Here is a 21,336-nt window from a genome sequence, read left to right on the forward strand (position 1 = left end):
CTGCCCTAGCACACGCGTCGTGCTCTGCGACGAGGTATGTTGGCCCGGCACAAAGACAGCGGAGAGGCTCTGTCTGTTCCGGACATCCGTTCTCCAGGCCGCAGCAGTGCTTAACTTTATGACTTTGGCTAGAGCTTTGCTAGTGCTTTTTTAACCCAAGTCTGCTGGGTGACGTCGCTGAGGTGCGAACAGCAGGAAGCAGGAGGCGCTCCGGGCTTGGCTTTGCCAGGCCCTTGGTGCCATCGTAGCTGGCGCAGCGTCATAGCTGTTCCTCAGGAAATAGGGGAGCAGCAAGGAATACAGGGTCTTCTGCAGGAGAGCAGGAGGCATCACGTATTTGTGTCTTGGCAAAACTGATTTCACAGTCTATACAGACCTGTCTTATACCACCTGCTTGGAGGTGGGATTTTCTGGCTGTGGCTAAAGCTCTTGATGACATGAGTGGACCTGGAGCGCGTGGCAAGGGGTCTGAGCGCGGAGAGCTACGCTGAGTTCCCGTGCGCGTGGTTGGAGACTGAGCTAATATGTCCATGATCAGCGCTGCTCCTTGGACTCTGGAAACGGGGAGGCTTTTCCAATGACTCCTTGATCTGTTCCCCAGTGGACAGCCATCCACATCATGACAGCTACCTTTGCTGGCTTGAAGACTGGCCCCTGGTGCTGGCTGCGCTGCTAAGAGCTTAATCCTGCTCCTAACGTAGAGCGTATTACGTTTCGAGTGACCTTGGTAGCGCAGGAGCAAGCCGAGGGGTCTTGGGACCAGCCGTACGTAGGCTTTCTGGATGCAGCCCTGAGGCCTGTTGACGGGCAGCGTTGGTGCAGTCTGTAACGCTCTTCTGCATCTCGTGGCTGCAGTATTTATTCCCTATGAATTTCCTATCAATGCTAAATCCACTTCAGTTTGTTCAAGTTATTTTAGAAGTGACTTCTCATTGGCTTAAAATGAAACCCAGAAATCAAACAGCATCGACACTTAAAACTTTACACTGCTGCAAATGCAAGAACGCTGCCAGATGCTGCCAGCGGGCCTGTCTTTGGCAGACGGTAGACGAAGGGCGTTCGTTTGCGTAGCGAGATCCTGGCTAAACCAGGCTGGTGTCGGTCTCGGACGTGCCAGGTCTCCTCCCAGCCATGTCCTCCGCGTGCCTGCGACCACCTTCACAGCTCGCTTGTCTTTTTCTTTGTAGCCTCCTCTGGTCCAAGCCATCTTCAACCGTGATATAGAGGAGGTGCGGTCGTTGCTGAATCAGAAGGAGAATATCAATGTATTGGTGAGTGCTGCCCAGCTTTGCTTTCTTTTCGGGTATAGCCCTCCTTAATTCAACTGTCTCTATTTCCTTCCCCCCTGCAAAAAAGTTCTTTAGCTGGAGGGGAGGGCACAGGTTTAGCCACTGAGATTTGTATGCCAACCAGGATGGGTTCCTTCTTGCAAGGATGGTTAGAGCTGGGGTTTTGAAACAGAGACTTCTGGATTGTGTTCCTGGCTTGGCTGCCATTCGCTGTGCAGCTTTGTCCTGTTACCTCAGTCTTGCCATCTGTAAAACGGGATGCGCAGAACTACAGGATTTCCATACCTCCCCGGGAGACTGTGAGAACCTCCTAGAGCTTTTGAGCATTTCAGAGCAGAGCTGAGAAACTGTGGGGTGTGTGGGAGGACTTTTCACGGAGACTCAGCTTTGCTGCACTGCCAGTTTACCTTCTTCTCCTTTGGGACAGTGACCCAAAATAGTTTGGTGTGAACACAGCCAGTCTGTCCTACGATAAGGTGGTTCCCCAGAGCGGGGAGGAGGATTGGAACCGTTCAGCAGAGCGGAATTAACGTTGCAAGCATTAGGAAGGTGTTTCCACCGCTCTTGTTTTAAGCTTGTGGCAGAGGGTGGTTTTCACACTCATTCCAGAGCGGGGCGGGACGGCAGAGCGTGCTGGCACAGCTCTTCCCATCGGGGCCGGGGCGAGCAGCCGTGCAGCAGCGTCTCACGGGCCGGGTGCTGCCTTAGCGCTGCGCCCCGCGGTTTCCCCAGGCAGCATCCTCATCCCTGGGAGCACAGTGCCTTCTCCAGTGCCGCACGGGTGCGTCCCTCCGGATGCTGGCAAACGGCCAGGCTGGCGCTTGGCAGAGCGGCCCTTGGTAGCCCCAGTTTGGCGGCGACGAGTGTGATTTACCAGGACCGTGAAAACCAGGCTCCAGCGAAGGAAGGGGTGAAACCTGCGTGTGAACGTTCCAGTCCGGCTTGTTAGCATACGCTCCCTTGATCTGGTTTACAAGCTTCCTGCTAACAAATCGGTGGCAGATGCGCAGATAAGAAATGCAGCCTGCTGTGCTGCAGGCTGGCGGATTCGTCAGCCCTGACTGCATCGGCCCAGGTCTCCGTGACATGGTGGCACAGTTGGACCGGTGCCGGGTCAGCAGTTACTGCGCTCTCAGCCCGGGAGCCGGACTAAGTTGTGAGCTCTCGGCAAGAGCAGTCTGTTCTGGTTCACCGTCTTGTTCTCATCTAAGCTGTGGCGTTAATTGGGTCTCCAATCCATGCTGTTCCCAGCTGTGCTGCTGGCTGACACGGGCTTTTTGGCGTGCTCGTGTGCGTTTCGCGGCGCGCTGAGCGCTTCGGCGTGGTGTCCTCCCAGCCCGGCCTGCGGGGTCAGCGCCGGCGCCTACCCCGGATCCGCGCTGCGTTCGAACCCGGCGGTCAAGGGCAGGCGCTGCGGACGCTCACGCTGGCCGGTGTCCCGGGAAGGTAAGGGCAGCCCTGCGCTGTTGCTTGTGTGCCAGCCAGCACGACTAATGATTAGATCGTATCTTAGCTTATTACACAAAGATAGCGCGAGGATTTTTTTCCGTGACTGCTTTGGTTAGGAACCTGGTAACGCTTCGTCCTCTCTTGTGAGGAGAGTATTGGGATCGTTGAGAGTATTGGGATTGGTTTGTTGAGCTCCTGCTCAGCTACTGAAGGAATAAAACCGCAATTGTTAATACTTAATTTCCTTTTCTGTGTGCAGGTTTAGAAATGTCCTTGCTTGTTCAGTGACCTGCAAGCTGGGTTTCACTTTCACATCCTCCTGCCTGGCTGTGCCAGCACAAGATGTTACAAAAAATGGAGCTACACTGTTTTCCAAACCGTTTTTAACCTAATGAAAGCTATTATTTTTTTTCCTCCAAACACAAAATTTGGGGCCTGAAATGAGTTGTGTCCTTCTAGCTTCCTACTTGTTTGCTTCCTGGCGTTAGTACGTGGCATATTCCCGGAGGAAAGCCTGAACCAAACGCTTCAAGGCAGAGGTTACCCAGGGCCCAGCCCTGAGTAAACAGAAGTGAAAGATATTTTTTTTTCTGGCTGATCCAGTATAAAATTTGAGAGAGGCTTTTGCACCTTTCTGGCCTCCAGCAGCAGGCTGATCTGAGCTGTCTGTAATTCTAAGTGTTTTTTATTGTTGTCCAAGAGCATAAAAGTGTACGGGGATGGTCTGTGCACTGTCAGAGCACTGCCAGGCTTTCATCTCAGGATCTCGGAGTGCTTTGCAGATATTTATTAAGTCTAGTAACACCAAAGCGAGGCCGGGCTGGTCTCTGGGGAATCGGAGAAAGGGATGAAACGTCTTGCCTGAGTTGACACAGCCAGGCAAAGGTGCAGCCTCCCCATCCTGTGCTGAGAACAGGCCCCGGGCATCCTCTGCCCCACTGCTAGGTACAGGCTCCCCCACGGAGCTCTGAAGTGGCTGTAGTGTGGCACAGAGCTGGTTTTCCCCCGTGCGTTGAAGAAGGTTGTGAGATCTAAGCAATTTTCTCCCTGTCCCATGCCCTGAGATGTCTGCACACACTTATGGGGGTGCGTTGGGGCAGATTGGAGTGGAGGAGGGATTTTGTTGCAAAGGATCCCCCTGGCCTCCTCAAAGTTAATAGACGGTTTTTGTTTCCTACGTCCCTGCTCAGGACCAAGAAAGACGAACGCCGCTGCATGCTGCTGCCTACATAGGAGATGTTGCAATCCTCGAGCTCCTAATACTGTCAGGTAAGGGCCAAGGCTCGAGGCACTTGGCCCAAGTGCTGGAGCTGCCTTTAAGGCACCTTTGTGATCTCCTCTGGTTTTAGGGGTGCAGAGCAATAGTTTTTGGCCACCCTCCAAACAACCGTGTACTCATACTTATGCCAGAGGGGTTACAGCCAGGGAAAGATTAGGAAATGTTGCCATTGCTAAGTGACTTGTTCAAACAGTGAAGCATGTTGGAACTGAGATAGCAGAGGTGGAAACCAGGCCAGGAGAAGGATGTGTGTGGAGTGTCCAGCATTGGAAGAAGGTACTGGAGGAGGGTGCAGGGAGGATGCATGCTCCTGAGACACCTAGCACAGCAGGATACTCAGGAGAGGCCAGTTTCCCTGGCCAGTGGAAAGGGAATGGTTAAGAAATAGGGGATTTTGCTCTATTTTGGCTTATGTTACTTGGCTTGAAACTGCCCTTCATTTCCCTCCAAAGAAAGTCAGCCTTGTGCTCAGGGCCTGTGGCTCTGCAGCGCGGAGAGGAGTCTCCTCATCTGCCATTCGCCACGGCGGTGCCTCTGGGCGCCTGGGGCTTCTCAGGCGCTTGCTCGCAGTGTGGGGGAGCCCTGAGGCTGGCGTGATCCTACGTGAGCCTGACAAGGAGAAGCTTGGGAAAATCCACGCTGAGGTCCTGCTAAACAGGATTGGGGATGTTCGACTCCATCTGCAGAGCGTGAGACGCTCTTACGCACCCTGTGTTGGTTTTCACATGTGCGTGCGTGTCGAGTTCTCAGCGGCAAGGAAAGGCAGGGGGGTTCGGGGGTTGTTAGACAAGTGTCTGGCACAGATCTGGAGCAGGGATGGCAGTAATCTGTCATCTTTCCTTCCCAATGCAGAGACCACAGCTCCCAGCATGAAATGCCCTGTTTTTTGTCTCAAGTGGCCTCCTTTTTAAAGCAGGGATCGGAACTGCAGGCTGGCCTCTGCTGCGGCCGTTTGGCTCAGCGCGGAACATGGCACTCTGGGAGATGTAGTCTCTCCGGTCCCCGCTTTGCTGGGTCCTTAGCCGTGCGCTGGCACAGCTGTCCAAGGGACGTAGTTTGTTCCTCCTGCAGTTCACGAGATCTGTCCTCACCTAAGGCTCACTGCAGGCCCCCTTTTGCAGAAGAACCGGGATGCACCCTTGCCCGGTGGGTGCCTCAGAGACGACTGCCAACCTGCCGTGGGACCCTGGAGCGGTGGGCAGACGGTCACCCTCTGTTCCCTGATCCCTTGCTTTGTTCTTCCTCAGGTGCTAATGTTAACGCAAAGGACACTGTTTGGCTAACACCGTTGCACCGTGCTGCGGCTTCTCGTAACGAGGTAGGTTTCCCTCTGACACGAGCTCCGTTTTCATCTGCTCCTCGCACAGAGGTGGTGGGTGCTCTGGATTGGGGGTAGCGTGGCCGGTGGCAGGAGGGACTGTGCTTCTCTCTTTGCTCTCCACCTTGCCTTGTTTTGGCTGAGATGGGTGTTCTCATTACACAGTTGAGAGGGGAAGAACTCGTGATTCAGAGGCTGAAAATGAGAGCTGGGAAAGGTCCCCTTGGTTCCCTTCCCTCCATTAGCCAGGAACTAGCATGCGGGTTTTCCCCACAACATCCTCCTCCTCCCCCCTTTCCCATCTTCCTAAGAGATTTGTTTAATCCAGCTTTGCATTTAATTGAGGGATGATTGTGCCCTCACCCTTTCTCTTGGGAGATGATTCCAATGGATCTTGTTAGAAAGATTTCCTGACATTCAGCTTTTTGTGGGCTTGACTTCATCCCACTTAACTTTGTCCTGTTTTGAGTTACTTGAGAGCAAGAAACTCTGTGGTCACCTTGGTCGGAGCCAGGGGATCAGAAGCCCTAAATCTGACATGCAGGGCAAGTTACCACACATCGACCGGTTGCATGAATTCTTTTAATCGGCAGCAGACATGAGGCAAAACACATTAGCTTAAACCTCTCGGGGCGTTTGCTGTGGGCTATGAACATGTGTGGACAGTTACTGTGGGCTGCCAAAATACAGGAGCTCAGCAAGCTGGGACTGTTCGCTGTCAGGTCTGAAGTGCTGCTTGTCTGTGAATTCGAGCACGCTTGTTTGCTTCTCTTTCTCAGCTCAGATGTGTTGGAGAGTGGCAGCTCTTGCTCTGTTCTTCGCCAGGGCACTTGGCACGAGGCCCCTGGAGGGCCCTGCGTGCCTAGTCACCGAAAGGAGCCTTCCCAGACATGCCTGAGTGCTTCCCATCTCTCCTCCCTAGTGCCTGCTCTCCAGGGTTGCTGTTTTTCTGTACTGTCCTGCAGTTTCAGTGTGCTTCTGCACCCCGAGTGCTTCCTGGGTGGGATGCTGTCCAGCTGGTCTCTCTCCTCAGTGTTATGAAGCATCGTCTGGGGAGGGAGAAGCTGGGGCTAGGCTCTGAGAGGAGACAGGGACGACGGTTAACCCTGGGAGAAGAGGGCAGCAGCAGCGAGCTGGGATAGTGAGAAACACTGTCCTTATGCCTCTTGGAAGCAGGCAATCTGTAAACTACAGCAAAGAAAATGAGTGGAGGGGGTGCAGCAAACTGCCTCTACCAGCAAAAGGGGGAAATAACTATAAAATATAGGTCAGTGTGTCACATTTATCATCCCCCGGGCATTTTACACCTCGTGAGTCATGGATGAACACTCATTTATTGTTAGATAACGTGGCTCAGTGATATTTCTCTCATCCCAGCACCCCCTGTGCAGTCACGTTTCACACCTTCACCCGGCAGGGATGAACCTTGTTTAATCAGGTTCCCCACGCCGAAATCCAGCCTGGAAGGGAACAACCGATGCAGCATGAAGGAGTTGGAGCAGCCCAGGGCTGCAAAAGCAAACAGGTTCTTCTCTTTAGCGGAGCAGGAAAAAGCTGTACCAGAGTAGTTTCAGCTCAGCCATGCAAAGGCAGCTCTGACTCTCAGGGCTGCAGGTTGGTGTGAATCTGAAAACGTGAGATGGACCCAGGTGCAGCTTTTCCCCTCACCTTGTTAGAGGGCTCCTCTGGGCTCCACCAGGTTGGGTCAGAGCTTTTCTTTCCTCTGCTCCTGCCAGAAGGCACTTCACCTCCTCCTGAAGCACTCGGCAGATGTCAATGCCCGCGACAAGTACTGGCAAACGCCTTTGCACGTTGCTGCTGCCAACCGGGCCACCAAGTGCGTGGAGGCCGTCATCCCCCTGCTGAGCACCGTAAATGTCGCGGACCGCACGGGCCGCACGGCGCTGCACCACGCCGTGCACAGCGGCCACCTCGAGGTAGGCGAGGCAGGCTCGGGCATCGGGGGCCCTGCCTGTGTCCTCCTTCCTCTGCCCGGGTTTCACAGTCCGGGCAGGAGGCCTGCTGGAAGAAGGTGCCTCTGCCTGCACAGCTGCAAGGAAATGGCAGCCCTGCCTCTCTCACTGTTTCCCCTCATCTAGATGGTGAATCTGCTGTTAAACAAAGGGGCCAGCCTGAGTACTTGTGACAAGAAGGATCGCCAGCCCATCCACTGGGCAGCTTTCCTAGGTAGGTTTTTCCTGCAAGCGTTCTTCTGGTTTCTTCTCCCCCATGGCTTGCTGCCTGTGGATTCACTTCTGAGGCTGGGCAACTGCTCCCCAAAGGCTGCAGTGCCCGGGACTCTGTTTCCCAAGGTCCCCTGGCTCTTAAGTCTGTGTCTCGGGCAGGGCATTTGGAAGTTCTGAAGCTGCTGGTGGCCCGGGGTGCCGATGTGATGTGTAAGGACAAGAAGGGCTACACCCTGCTCCACACTGCGGCAGCCAGCGGCCAGATTGAAGTTGTGCGACATCTGCTGAGGCTGGGAGTCGAGGTAAGGCCCCCGCGGCCTGGGTGGCCCGGGCTGCGAGGAGGGAGAGCTCAGCTAGAAGCCGGTCTGGAGATGCCTGTAGGAGAGGGTGGTGTCAGGAGCACTGGCAGTTTCTTGGCTGCCTCTCTTCTCCCTGAATCCCCAAATCCTCTGGGGTTTGTTGCTCCCGCAGATCGATGAACCAAATTCCTTCGGTAACACTGCACTTCACATTGCCTGTTACATGGGCCAAGATGCCGTGGCCAACGAGCTGGTCAATTACGGCGCCAACGTCAATCAGCCTAACGAGAAGGGCTTCACCCCTCTGCACTTTGCTGCCGTCTCCACCAATGGGGCCCTGTGCCTAGAGCTTCTTGTGAACAACGGAGCTGATGTCAACTTTCAGGTCGGGCGCTGAGGGGTCGAACTGCGTGGTGGGGGGCGCAGGGACCTGCTGCCCGGGGGTGAGGTCAGGGTGATGGCTGGAAGCCTGGTGCAATGTTGGCTTCTGCTCCCTACAGAGTAAGGAAGGGAAGAGCCCTTTGCACATGGCTGCCATTCACGGACGGTTCACGCGTTCACAGATCCTCATTCAGAACGGTACGTGGCTGCTTCCTCTCGCCTTGCGTTTACCCTGTCCTTCTCTTGTGTTTCTCAGCACCTGCCTCCAGGATCTCCCTGCATGATTATTGCTCAAATTTGCTTCTGTGCTCTGTGTTTTGCCCTTGGGACCTTTGCCGGTGGTCCTGCGCTGGTTGAGGGGTGATGGAGGGCATGTGCGTTGCCTGCGTCTAGCTCTCAAGGGCAGTAAAGTGCAGATGAGGGAACTGAAATTCCAGCCGGGTCACAACTGCCATGGCCAAAGGCCCTTCCCACTGCCGTGTCCAGCCCTGAAAGACAATATTCCTGTGAGAGGGCTGCAGACTTGGCAGACACCCCAGGGGTTCAGCTGGAGGCCTCCAGGGCCGAACACATCCGCTCCTGCGGCAACAGGGGGAGATCTAATGCCCAGTGCTTGCAACTGGGCTCTCAGCTCAGAGAGCAGTTTGTATTCTTCTCCATGATACTGAATGGAGTCAAGTTCTTGGCGGTGTCCCCTGAGCTGCAGTGCTAAGACAGGCACGTGGCAGTGGGAACATCCTGGACTGCTTGTCTGACCCTCCCTGCTGCAATCTGAGTCCCTTTTAGACCAGGATCCTTGCTTGGGACTAGAACTCAGAGATCCCTGGGCAAAGCATTTGGCTTTTCCTTTCTAGGCAGTGAGATTGACTGTGCTGACAAATACGGCAATACCCCCCTCCATGTTGCTGCTAGATATGGCCACGAGCTGCTAATTAGTACTTTGATGACGAATGGTGCTGACACTGCAAGGTAAGGAAAGACTCTTCCTCCCTCTCCCCATCCTGTCCTGTGCTGGAGGATTCAGGAACCGTCACCCAGACGGTCCACCCTGTCCCCCTGAGGGATGGTGGCCATGGGTTGGCAGGTGCCAACACTTTCTGAGGACAGGCTGCAGGGTCGCCCCCTCTCCTGACTCCCTTCTCGTCTCCTGGCAGGCGTGGGATCCACGACATGTTCCCTCTGCACTTAGCTGTTCTCTTTGGATTTTCAGACTGTTGTCGTAAGCTACTTTCCTCAGGTGAGTGACTCGGCCACCCCTCCTGTGGCGAGGGCGCTCGGGCGAGCCCTTGAGGCTTCTGCCCTGACTCCCTGCCCCTCCTGCCGTGCAGGTCAGTTGTACAGTATCGTCTCCTCGCTGAGCAATGAGCACGTGCTGTCTGCAGGCTTCGATATCAACACACCTGACAACCTCGGGAGGACTTGCCTCCACGCTGCTGCTTCTGGAGGGTGAGCTGTGCACAGGGCATAGGTGGCTGCTTTAAGCCCAAATCTATGCCTCCTCTCAGACTGTGAGCTGTAGCGTGTAACCCAGCACAGTGTTGCACTCTGGACAGGACTGGGAGTCAGGAACCCTGGGTACCATTTCTGGCTTTGGGAGAGAGCGGAGACCTGTGCTCAGAGCCAGGAGTGAAAATGGAAATCTTTCAGCCCTGTTCTGTTTCTGACTCTGTGACTTGTCCCAGTCACTCCTCTCTGCAGCTCTTTACTCTTCTTTAAAATGGGGCTAAAATGCTTCCTTGGCTGGGGTTTGTAAGGGGTTCACGAGGTGATGCCTGAAAAGCAGCAGGGATTTAACTGGCTGTGTAAATGCCTCATACTGTTTGCCAGGGAGTTTGATTTCACATGCTGCGTTTAGAACAAATGCTGCTGCAGCGATAGGACAGAGGTGTAGAATCCTGTCAAGGACCTCATTTCTGTTATGTTTGTACACTGCTTGAGAGCCGGTTAGAGCCCTGTCCTTAGGCAATACAGCGGCGTTACCCTTTCTTAGTGGGGGGAACAAAGCACGCAAAGAGCACTGACGCAGAAGCCAGAAATCCTAGATCATTTTTGTAGCATAAAATCCAGTGCGTCAGCTGCACTAATGCCATGGCTAATGTCTCTCTGTAATTGCTTGGTTATTTGAGAGCTCTATACAATGCAGGATAGCTCTGGTAAGGCAGGAAGCATGTAAGGGTTATTTCGCTAGAGAGCAGGGAAGAGCTTTTTATGTGCAGCATCCGGCCATGGTAGTGGCTCTTGTGCTGTCCTGGGATCACAGACTGAATGTGAGCTTTGGCACAGCCAGGTTGTATGGTGAGAAGAGTAGCTGTCTTGTTTGTGACTAGGAGGAGTTTGTGTTCCTGCTGTGGTCCCTTCTGATCTGTGTCTAACGTGTCTCCCCACTCCTGTAGGAATGTTGAATGTCTTAATTTGCTGTTGAGCAGTGGTGCTGACTTGAGGAGGAGAGATAAGTTTGGAAGGTAAGTGTGTGGTGGGCCTTGCAAAGGGGCAGAGGTGATTATTCCAGCCCCTAAAACAGCTGCAGTGCACAGAGCCTGGGTTTTGGGTTAAAACCTTCCTGAGACCTTTGCTGCATTTGGTGTTTAAAGCTTTAGAGCGCTGGGATGGGACTCAGCTGGGCTTTAGGATGTGAGGATGTCAGCTTGGACTCTGGGTGGGTTGATCACTTGGGCTTATCAGGAAGCAAAATGCCATCTCCAGGGAGGCTTTTGGAGTAGGTCCTCTGCATACGCTGCTTCCTTCAGCCTGTCTCACCCCAAGCAGTCCAGCTCTGGCTCTTCAAAAAGGAGCCATTGACCCAAAACTTTGAGTCAGAGCAGGGTGCAGCTCAGGAGCTGGAGGGTGGCTAGCTCTCTGCAGTCCTACCTCGATGCCAGGCAAGTTTCTCCAGCTGTGTGGCAGGCAGTGCTCCTAAGCCCCTTTCTCCTTTCCCTCTTCCCAGGACTCCACTGCACTACGCAGCTGCCAACGGCAGCTATCAGTGTACGGTGACGCTGGTCACTGCAGGAGCCAGTATTAACGAGACTGACTGTAAAGGCTGTACCCCCTTACACTATGCTGCTGCTTCGGACACGTACAGGAGGTGAGTGTCTCGGAGGCGAGTGCTTCTCTCGCGGCTGAGGCTGGAGGCAGTGGCTCTCCCTGGTAGGAGGAGATGCTCTGCTGTTCCCTAGCCACCTCTGGCAGCTGGTGCTTAATGGCTTGTGAAGATGGGCAGTGCTTTGAGAAGCGTGGGTAAGAGAGGGATAATCTAGTGGCAAAGGTGGGACCCTTGTGCTCTGTCCATGATTTGCTCCAGTGCTGAGCAAGAAACACTGTGTGAGGGTTTCTTCGCTTGTGGAAGAGGGCTGATGCTGACCCTGCTGTGAGCATGAGCTGCGATTAAAGGCGGGGTTGCTTTTGGGACGGAGCAGGAAATAGTCAGTGAGGCACAGAGCCGTCTCCTTGCGGAGTTAGACTAGGTGGCCTGGTTCCATCTCTCCCCATTTGCAGTCCCCCATGCTTGCTGTATCTCAGCAAACTGATGCAGGCCTCTGACCTTTCAGAGCAGAGACTCATTCAGGAAACAGCCATGACACTGATGAGGAGCCACTGAAGGAGTCCAGACTGAAGGAGGCATTCTTGTGAGTCTGCATCGCAGCCCCATCTGGCAGTTGTTTGTTGTTTACCCCTTCCCTCTGACCCCTGCATGCAGTTGCTGGAAATTGTTTGCTTCCGCTTACCTTGAACTGAGCAGTGATGTGCTGGAAGAAACATCTGCTGATTTGATTCTTGAGGCAAGCCTGGTCATGGAGCCCTCCTCACTTCCAGAGGACTCGCAGGTCCTCCTGGGTCTCTCTACACACTCCATGTCTTGAAGCAATTAGTACCACATTTGCATTTGTTCCATCTGCTCTGAGCAGGTGGAGATCAAAGTTCCCCGCAAAGCTCTGCCTCTCTGATCTCCACTTTTTCCTGCTTGTTGCAGTTGTTTAGAGTTCTTACTGGATAATGGTGCTGACCCATCCCTCCGGGACAAGCAGGGATATACCGCTGTCCACTATGCAGCTGCGTACGGCAACAGGCAGAACCTTGAACTGGTGAGTAAGCCAGTGACACCCCCTGTGCTGCCAGGAGACAGGAGGGAGAAGTCCCTCCCCAGGAACTTGGCCAGCCCTGCAGCGTCCAGGCGTCGCTAAAGGACTGTGTGTGTTCTAGGCACTACAATGTCGGGGTTTGTCCAGGAAGAAGGGAGGAGGGTTTGATGCACAGGATTAAAGAGCACAGGGGACTTGGGGAGCCATCGTGCCGGCAATACTGTGGAGGGAAGCCTTGGGCTTGGCTGAAATGCCCCAGAAAGGAGCCCGGTTACTTAGCAAGGGGAAAAGTGCGGATGTTTTGCCTGAGTCCCTGGCAAGGTTGGATTTTTAAAGGAAAGCCTGGAGACCTGTCCCAGGGAAGAGCTGCTGCAGTAGAGAAAAAGCCTTGTAGTTCTGTTTGAATTGCTCAAACTGATATGGGGTGAGCTTAGGGCTTTGTGGGTATAGGAAACCACATGAATAGTGGGGAGGCTTCTGGACAGCAAGACTGGATGTGTCTGTCTGTACGGGGCCCAAAGCTGTGTAAGGAAAGCTCCATGCTGAGATTCGGGTCATTCTGGAGCTGATGAGCAGATTTTTTCACCCTGTTGCAGACTGCTGGTGGGGAAGGTGCCTCCTGAAGCCTCCATGATAGCGTGTTTTCAAGGATCAGCTATGGTTTTATGTTTTCCTTGTGGTTATTGCAGCTCCTGGAGATGTCTTTTAACTGCCTGGAGGATGTGGAAAGCACCATTCCAGTCAGCCCTTTGCACTTAGCTGTAAGTATGGTTGGCCCAGCCCCAGGGCTGCAGAGGGCACTTGCCTCTCTGCCAGGGTTTGCGCTGCACCCTGGAAAGGTGCCTGCTCTCATGCAGTGGAGACTTGGGTCTCAGGGGCTGTCGATGCTGAGCAGGGCAGAGAAGGAAAGGAGCCGGCAGCCTGGGAAACACGAGTGTGGCAGTCCCCACAGGCCATGGGTCGAAGTCCCTTTGATTTGTGTTTTAAGCTACTCGCTCTTTTCAGGACTTTGATTACTGCTGTTTGGAGCCACCTCCCTCATCCGTGTAGGCAGGGGCAGGCGTGGGTGAGGGCTTTGTGTATCGGAGTGCGAACATGAGGCGATGGCTGAGCATGGGCTCAGCTGGCCGAAGGGACCTAGAGAGTGGGAATTGTCCCAGTGCTGGGGACTCCCGGCTGCTGTCTCTCTGGGCATTGCTTTGATGTGCTCTGCTTTGCCCTCAGGCCTATAATGGTCACTGTGAAGCCCTAAAGACACTTGCCGAAACCCTCGTGAACCTCGACGTGCGGGACCACAAGGGGCGGACAGCGCTGTACCTCGCCACGGAGAGAGGCTCCACGGAGTGTGTGGAGGTGCTCACCAGCCACGGCGCGTCCGCCCTGGTGAAGGAGAGGAAGAGGAAGTGGACACCTCTCCACGCTGCAGGTGAAGGAGGGCAGAAGGGGCTGGGGGACGGTGAGGGGGCAAGTCCAGAGCCCTTCAGGCCTTTGGTGCCTGGGCTGTGGGTGTCGTAGATTTGCTGTTTGCTGAGTTAGGAGGGTGTTAGACTGGCCTTGAGCAGCTGTCCTGGAAGCCACCAGTGACAACGGCGCCTGTTACCCAGCTGCTGTTCGGGGAGAGGGAAAGGGCTGTGGTTTAGGATGATGCTTAAAGCCAGGATGGGTCCAGCACAACCTGCTGTGGCATGCCAACAGAAGCGAAGGGTCTAAGTAGCTCAGCAGTGGGTGGGAGAGAAGACACCAGCAGTTTCTGCACACACGTGTTTTTAGCTAAGCTTATGCACGTGCTAATCAATCCTGTAGCTTAGCAACCATATAACGAAGTCGCCCAGCCACGTGTGCTGCTGTCTGCTGAGCACGAGCCCGTTCCTTTGGCTTACGCAGTGGTTGGAAGGAGGGGACCCATCTGTATGTGTGTGCGACTCCTTGTTTCCTTGTGTGTTTTCTCCAGCTGCCAATGGGAACACGGATTCCCTGCACCTCCTGATAGACAGTGGGGAGCGGGCGGACATCACCGACGTCATGGACATCCACGGCCAGTGAGTTTCTCCGGGCGTTTCTCTTGGGCTCTGTGTGTCGCAGGGTCAGGCTCCTTGCAGGTTACAGCTGTAGGTTCTTGGAGTGTCCCAGAATGCTCTCTTCTGTGCATCCTCTACCGTGGGCAGTAAATGTTTTAGTCAAAGACTGTAGCAAATTAGCAGCTGCCCCAGGAGCGGGGTTCAGAAACCTGGTTCCCATCACACCCCTGACAATGCTCACCTCCCCGAGCCAGCGCTCAAACCAGGCGCCCAGCAAGGGTGACTGGACAGGAGCAAGAGGGTGCTGCTGGAACCCAGTCATGGTTTCCAAACCCACCATCCTTCCTGCTGCTTGTCCCGCCCCATGCAGAACCCCACTGATGCTGGCGATCATGAATGGCCACGTTGACTGTGTCCACCTTCTTCTGGAGAAGGGATCCACGGCTGACGCAGCGGACAAGAGGGGCAGGACCGCCCTGCATCGAGGGGTGAGTGCGTCTCTGGGACCAGAGGTTGTCCTGGAGCTCTAACTTCTGCTCAGAGGCCTCCTACATAGAGGCTGCTTGGAGGACAAGCAAGTGGTTTCTCTTGTCGTAACAGTCCTCGGTAAAAGACCCCATTTTCCCTTCCTGAAATGCAGCATTTGAGAAGGAAGCTGGGGAAGAAGGGGATGGTTCTGTTGTTAATGGTTGAAGGAGGAAATCTGACCTCTCGGTCCTCTCTTCCGGACGCAGGCTGTGACGGGCTGTGAGGACTGCCTGGCTGCCCTGCTGGACCACGATGCCTTCGTTCTGTGTCGGGATTTCAAAGGCCGGACCCCGATCCACTTTGCGTCGGCGTGCGGGCACTTAGAAATCCTGAGGACCCTGCTGCAGGCAGCCCTCTCTACTGACCCTCTGGACTCTGTGGTGGACTACAGCGGTTACTCACCAATGCACTGGGCTTCATATAGTGGTAAGGAGCGGGGCTGGGCCCCTTCCCCCTTCTGTTCTGCTTTGCTATTGATTGGTAAGAGGGAGCCCTACCAAAACGCTCTAATACCTCTCTGAGGTGCGTGTTGTAAAGCAAGCTGTAGTCAAACTGTCTTCTTTGGCTCTAGCTGGAACAGCGTGTGTGGGCTGTTCCCTTTCTGTGATGGCTATGGGTTAAGCAATGCAATGACACTGCCGTGCTGTTAGTTGAGTTGATGGTGGCTTGGCCTTCATGTTGGTAAAGACTGAGGAGCTGGGTTGTCCCTCTGTCCCCTACTGCTTCCAGGAACTGTCAGCCCAGTTCTAAATTCAGCCTGGTGGAAAGCACAAATCTGGAGGGAGACAGGGATTTGTTTCTCCCTGCCAAGCTCCTTTAAAAGGGGGATGAAACATGAAAACAGCTATTATAAAATAGCTGATGCTGCTTCCTCCAGGACTGCTGGGTTTATAGGATTACTTGGCCATCACCCTGGCTCCAGGGAGTGGTAGGCCTGATACGGCAACAGGAAGGGAAGTCTCAGTGTTTCAAGGGGGAGCTACCAATGTGGCTGTGAAGTCCTTAAGGAGAAGGTGTGGAATTAGAAGCCTCCTGAAATGCAGCAGCTTTGCAGTCAGAGGAAACAAAACCGCTGCCTCTGCGGTGGGGAAGGGGAGTGTTTGGGCGCTTCTGTGCCGATGGTCCGGTTCTCCCTGTTGTGGGTTTTGCTGGCTGATCTGCTCTGGAGTTCTGCTTGGTCTGGGGCAGCCCACGGTGTCCCCCTGCTAGAATCCAAGACCGGACAGGAGCAGGGCACTCTCAGGCCCCTGTTTTCTTAATGTGTTTGGGCAGTTCTGTTCCAGAGTACGTGGGGCCTCTGGGGCCTCCAGCTCTTAGGACAGTCATGAGGGAAGTTGGAGGGGCCTTTAGTCCTCTGGTACTGATGTATTCATGTCCCTCTCTTCTCACAGGGCATGAAGATTGTCTTGAATTGTTACTTGAACACAATCCATTTGCGTACCTAGAAGGAAACCCCTTTACTCCATTGCACTGTGCAGTGTAAGTGGCGTCTGGGGCAAGCCCTGGGTTCTTCTCACGCAGAAGATGTGGGAGGGTGAATTTGTGGGGTGAGTGGGCAGGAACCCGCAGAAGGATGAGCTCCAAACCCTGCCGCTCCTGACAAGAGCAGAATCTCTTCTAGTCGGGCGCCCTGCCACCTCTCAGGGTTATGCTGCCTGCTTGTCCCAGCCTCCCTGCAGTGGGTAGGCAGTTGCTGGACCGCTGGAGGTCCTCTGGGAGCTGTAAAGCAGTTGTCTCGCCGGCTGCGCACAGCACAGCGGTACTGGCACGGTACTCTGTTTCCTTGAGTAATACCAAGAAGAGTAAAGCTTTTACCCTAAATCCCTCCAGACAAGCTGCTGTTTGCATCCTTTCTGAGCCTCTGGAATGTGCTGCTCCCTCGCGCTGGGTGAGGCAGATGTGCTAATGCTGCCTAGCCTTGTTCTAACGTTCCTTCTCATCCCCACCACAGAATTAACAACCAGGACGGCACTGCTGAAATGCTGGTGGAAGCATTAGGTGCCAAGATTGTTAATAGCAGAGATGCCAAAGGAAGGTGAGCGCAGACTCGTCCCTCTCTTGTGGCCCCCTCGCCAGGGTTGCTGGGTGGTGGCTGTGACTCCCGCACCTCTCCCAGTTCGTTGTTCTTGTGTGGCTGTGGGGTCCCTGCCACGTGCTCGCCCTGCCAGGACAACTGCATTGGCGCTTCCCAACCCACTTCAGGGCAAAGTCTGCCCAGCGGGGCAAGCTCCTGTGGGGTGGCTGCATAGGGGGTGGCCATGTCCAGCAGCAAAAAGTAAATTCCCCTGTTCCTGCCCTTCCTGCAGCATAAAGGGACTATGGCATCCCCAAACCTGTCTGCAGGCCGGGGCAGTTTTGCTGGGGTGGGTGCTGTGCCATCCTCTTCACCCACTCTCTCCTCTTCGCAGGACACCCCTTCACGCTGCTGCCTTTGCAGACAACATCCATGGTTTACAGCTGCTTCTGCGCCACCAAGCTGAGGTCGACATGACTGACAAGCTGGGGAGGACTCCCCTCATGATGGCTTCTGAGAACGGGCACACTGCAGCAGTTGGTATGTGGCTGGCAGCCTCCCTCCTTCCCTGGGCGCTTCCAGGTCGTGTCGCGGGCTTTCGCAGCGAGGCATTGAAATCTCTGTCCTGCTCCAGTGCTCTGCATACTGCGCGCAGCCGGTTCCTCGAACCTCTAATGGCAGAGGGGAGGATTTGCTGCTTGGGCAAGCCAGTGCTTCTGGCTGTTCTTTGGGGCGGTAAGAGCCTGCCAGCTGTCCCCACCAGAGCAGCCTCTTTCTCCAGTTCACCACCGAGTGGGAGCAGGGCCCATGCCTCTCCTCTCCCAGGCGCGCTGGGACTCCTGCCCCGCTCCTGCCCCCTCAGCATGTGGCCGCTGCCCCATATTGCCAGGCTTGGTGCTTCATCTTCTCAACAGCAGCTGCCCCTCTTGATTTCAGAGTTCCTGCTGTACCGAGCAAAAGCAAATATAACTGTGCTGGATGTCAACAAGAACACAGCTCTTCACCTGGCCTGCAGCAAGGTAGGGAGCCAAGCGCTTATCAGCTGTGGTTGTGTTCACCATCACCTTCAGCCTTGAAACCTTACTGCTGAGAGGTAGACAGGCCTCCTGCCCTGCCGGAGTGGAGGCGAGGGCCCTGGGCTTGCTCTGCATGCCCGCTCAGCTGGCTTGACCTGTGCAGATGCTCCTGATTCAGTTTAGAGCAGCTTAAATCGTAGCACAAACCTGTTTGTGTTTTTCCTGGGGCATCCCAGCTCAGGGAGCTTTCTGAGCTCGGTGTGCTTCCTGGTGCAGGATTTGGTGGAAGCAGCAGGCTTGTGATCAGTGTATTCAATGCAAAAAAGCAGACACTGTCAAGAAAGAGATGGAGGCAGCATCTGCCTTCTCAGGCCCTTCCAAAGTGGTAAACGGTGCTGGAAGGAGGTGTTTAGAGAGCAGGTCCATATTCCTGGGAATCACGTTCTACTCAGACAGCACTCAGGTCCCATCCATTACCCCAGCCTTTGTGCTCATGCAGTATAAACAATTTGGTCTCCTTTCCAGGGTCATGAAAAGTGTGCCTTGTTGATCCTGGGGGAAACCCAAGACCTTGGCCTTATCAATGCAAGTAACAGTGCTCTCCAGATGTGAGTATTTGGACAGCTGGCAGTGGTGGGGAAAAAAACAGGGCTTTGCTGGGTGCGGGTGATGTATTGGCAAGAAGAAAAGAGGGTGGTGGCAGGAGGTGTGTTCTTGCTTGGTGCGTGCAGTGAAAGTGCAAACAGGTGAGCTCAGGAGAAGTCAGTAAGGCCTCAAATGTCTGCCTTGAAGCTGGTCACAGCAGCCCTTTGTTCTTTAACATGGAGCGTGTCCTAGGAAGGTGGCTCTTCGCTGCCAGGCTGGCTGCTCTCGCAGACGTAGAAGCACAGCCCAGGGCCTGGGCCAGGCTGCAGGCTGCTCTCCTCAGAGTCTGAGCTGTGTGGGGCACCTTCCTTTCCATGCCCACCTTTTCCAGCTCCTGCACTTGAATCTTGCCTCTGACTGTCGGTGGCCAGCTGAGAGCCCCGGCTCTCCCGTAATGCTGAGCTCTCACAGGAGCAGCCCCAGAACCGAGCTCTTGTGTCAAAATGGCTGCGTGGGCACCGGTCTTGGGAAGATCCGTGCATGAGCCGGCAGGAGCGTCAGCACTGCTTGGGCAGGCTGCTCCCGGCTCTGCTCTGGCTCTCGAATCAGCCCCATCCGGTTAACGCGCTTCCTCTCGCTGCTCTCCTCCAGGCCGCTCCACATCGCAGCTCGCAACGGACTGGCCTCTGTCGTCCAGGCCCTGCTCAGCAGAGGTGCCACTGTGCTGGCTGTGGATGAAGAAGGTGAGTACTCCTCACGGCTGGCTGGGGTCGCGTTCGGCGTGATCGCTGCATGACGTCCCTGGGGGACAGGGGGCTGCTCGGGGAATTGCTCAGCCTGGATCGGAAGGATTTCTGTGTCCCTTCTGCAGCTGAGCTCCGCGTTCTCAGCTCTTGGCTTGGTGGGAGCAGCCTGGGTAAGGGTTTTGCCACATTGTGATCCTCTGTCAGTTAGTAGAAGTATTTCCAGGTCCCACAGGTATTTGAAATATGTGTCTTTCTCCTCCCATGAATCTTCTGGTCACTGTCTGGCTCTCCTGCCATTTGTGGTCAGGCACAAAACCAGCCCAGCCTGAGCTAGTGATAAGCTGTTGACTCACTTGCAAGTTTGGCAGAAACTGGCTGTGGTGGCCAGAAGCTTTTCTCCCAGCAGAGTTTTTGCTCTGCTGAAATACCTTTGAGTTGTGAAAAATATCATTGCGTCTGCTGCACTGCCAGGGCTTCTGAGGCTCTTTTATTTGGTTCCTGCTGATCCTGGCACGCTTCAAAGCAGTTGCTGAAATTGCGTGGATTGCCAGTGCTCAAAAGCAGGGTCCTTTGAGATAAAGACAAATAGAAGTCCTGGCCCCTCAGCTCGTGGAATGAAAATTGCCCCAGTCAAAGCAATTGAATCAAAGGTCCAGGCGTGTCAAGAAATTAGTTCAGTCTGGAACCAGAACCGACAAAGGCCCATGTGGTGCTGGCTGATCTGCCTGCCCGCTTCATGTTCCCACGGTCTCTGGGCCTGCGGCACAACGGCCTCACGCTCTGTAATGCGCTTACCTTGCGGAGGCGGTTTGTCTTTGTCTTGGAGATGGGAAACCGAGGCGCAGGGCAGCCAGGGGCTTGGTCGCACCTCCCTTGGCAGCACTGTGTTTGGGGCTTGCCCCAGCGCTGCTCGGTGCCCAGGCTATTTACCCTGCAGAGAACCAGGCCTAATTAACAGCAGGGCAGTATGATGCTCGCGCAGATGCACTGTGTGCGAGGGCCAGGCCTCCTTGCAGCATCCTCCGGTCCCTGCCGGGGAGGCGGCTGCCGGCCTGCGTCGCCTTCACTCCTGGCTCTGTTCTAGGTCATACCCCAGCCTTGGCATGCGCCCCCAACAAGGACGTTGCCGACTGCCTGGCACTTATCCTCTCCACCATGAAGCCTTTCCCACCTAAAGACGCCATCAGCTCTTTCAGCTTCAACCTCCTCAAGAACTGCGGCATTGCAGCCAAAACCGCAGCCTGCGGGGCCCTGCCCAACGGCAGCACTTGCCCCTACAGCAAGGACCGGCACAATGCCATCGGCTTAGACGGCTGTTACTCGGAGTAGCTTAAACTATGGGTGACCTAATATCTTATTATATTTATTTAGAAATTCTATAAATATAGGGCACTTTAAAGGAGAACAAGACTGGGCAGGCCTTCTAGTGTGGCCGGATAAGCCAAGAGTTCAGAGCTTCCTCTTCTTGCTTGATTGCCAGTGTGGTGCCAAAGCTGTTAAATGAATTAAGGAGCAGCTGGCAGTACCGTTCCCCACCCCTGCTCCTCCTGCATCCTCTCCCGTGCGAGCGTGTGCTTCCACCCTGCTGTCGTGATTCCTCTGACTGCAGGACCGGAGACGAATGCTGCAGGCTCAGGGTTGAGATGAGGCAGGTACTTGGAGACTTGCCCCTGACTTCTCTTTGGGGCTTCCTGGGTTTTTTTGTTTCTTTTAAGGAACTTACAAGTTTCTAGCTTCCTCTAGCTATCCAGCTCCCCTTTAGAAATTGCAAAGTGGGATTGCTCTCCCAATAAGTCGAGCCCTTCCCTGCTGCCAGGGCTCCTCCTGCCGTTCTCTGCATCTCGCAGTGGCCTGGGAGCTGCTGGGAGGTTCACACCGCTTCCCTCGAGCAGCGGCTTGGCTCTGTGGCCAGAAAGAATTGAACTGAGGAAAAAAATCAAAACTTAAAAAAAAAAAAAAAAAAAAAAAAAAAAGGCGGTGGGTTGGGACCATCCAATAGCCCAGAGATGGGAAGAGCGTTTGGGTCCCAGCCTTTGGAGTGGATTGAAATTGGCCCCAGCCTTTGCCACTCCCCCGTCCCGGCCTCTCACCCCGCCTTGCCCTCGCTGCAGCCCCCCGGGGCCGCCGCGTCCCCCCGCTGCCCCCGAGC

At 54.8% G+C, this 21,336-nt stretch overlaps 1 protein-coding gene across 2 annotated transcripts; it reads left to right on the forward strand.

Moving 5' to 3' along the window:
* The first annotated feature begins 1,219 nt into the window (after positions 1-1,219).
* Positions 1,220-20,899, forward strand: ANKRD52 (ankyrin repeat domain 52). Of its 2 annotated transcripts, XM_067314053.1 has the most exons (27): positions 1,220-1,271; positions 3,929-4,007; positions 5,265-5,335; positions 7,072-7,272; positions 7,435-7,522; positions 7,681-7,823; positions 7,993-8,205; positions 8,321-8,399; positions 9,056-9,170; positions 9,356-9,438; positions 9,530-9,647; positions 10,595-10,663; positions 11,146-11,286; positions 11,750-11,827; positions 12,172-12,283; positions 12,970-13,041; positions 13,505-13,706; positions 14,232-14,319; positions 14,669-14,786; positions 15,033-15,252; positions 16,218-16,305; positions 16,778-16,861; positions 17,235-17,380; positions 17,777-17,859; positions 18,382-18,464; positions 19,093-19,184; positions 20,272-20,899. In XM_067314053.1, the coding sequence occupies exons 5-27, from the start codon at positions 7,435-7,437 to the stop codon at positions 20,514-20,516; spliced, it is 2,760 nt and encodes a 919-aa protein (XP_067170154.1). In that variant the 5' UTR covers positions 1,220-1,271; positions 3,929-4,007; positions 5,265-5,335; positions 7,072-7,272; the 3' UTR covers positions 20,517-20,899. The 2 variants fall into 2 exon arrangements, with proteins under 2 accessions (XP_067170154.1, XP_067170155.1); XM_067314054.1 differs by lacking the exon at positions 11,750-11,827.
* The last annotated feature ends 437 nt before the right edge of the window (positions 20,900-21,336 follow it).

Source organism: Apteryx mantelli, chromosome 33, assembly GCF_036417845.1.
Source record: "Apteryx mantelli isolate bAptMan1 chromosome 33, bAptMan1.hap1, whole genome shotgun sequence".
Lineage (NCBI taxonomy): Eukaryota > Metazoa > Chordata > Aves > Apterygiformes > Apterygidae > Apteryx > Apteryx mantelli.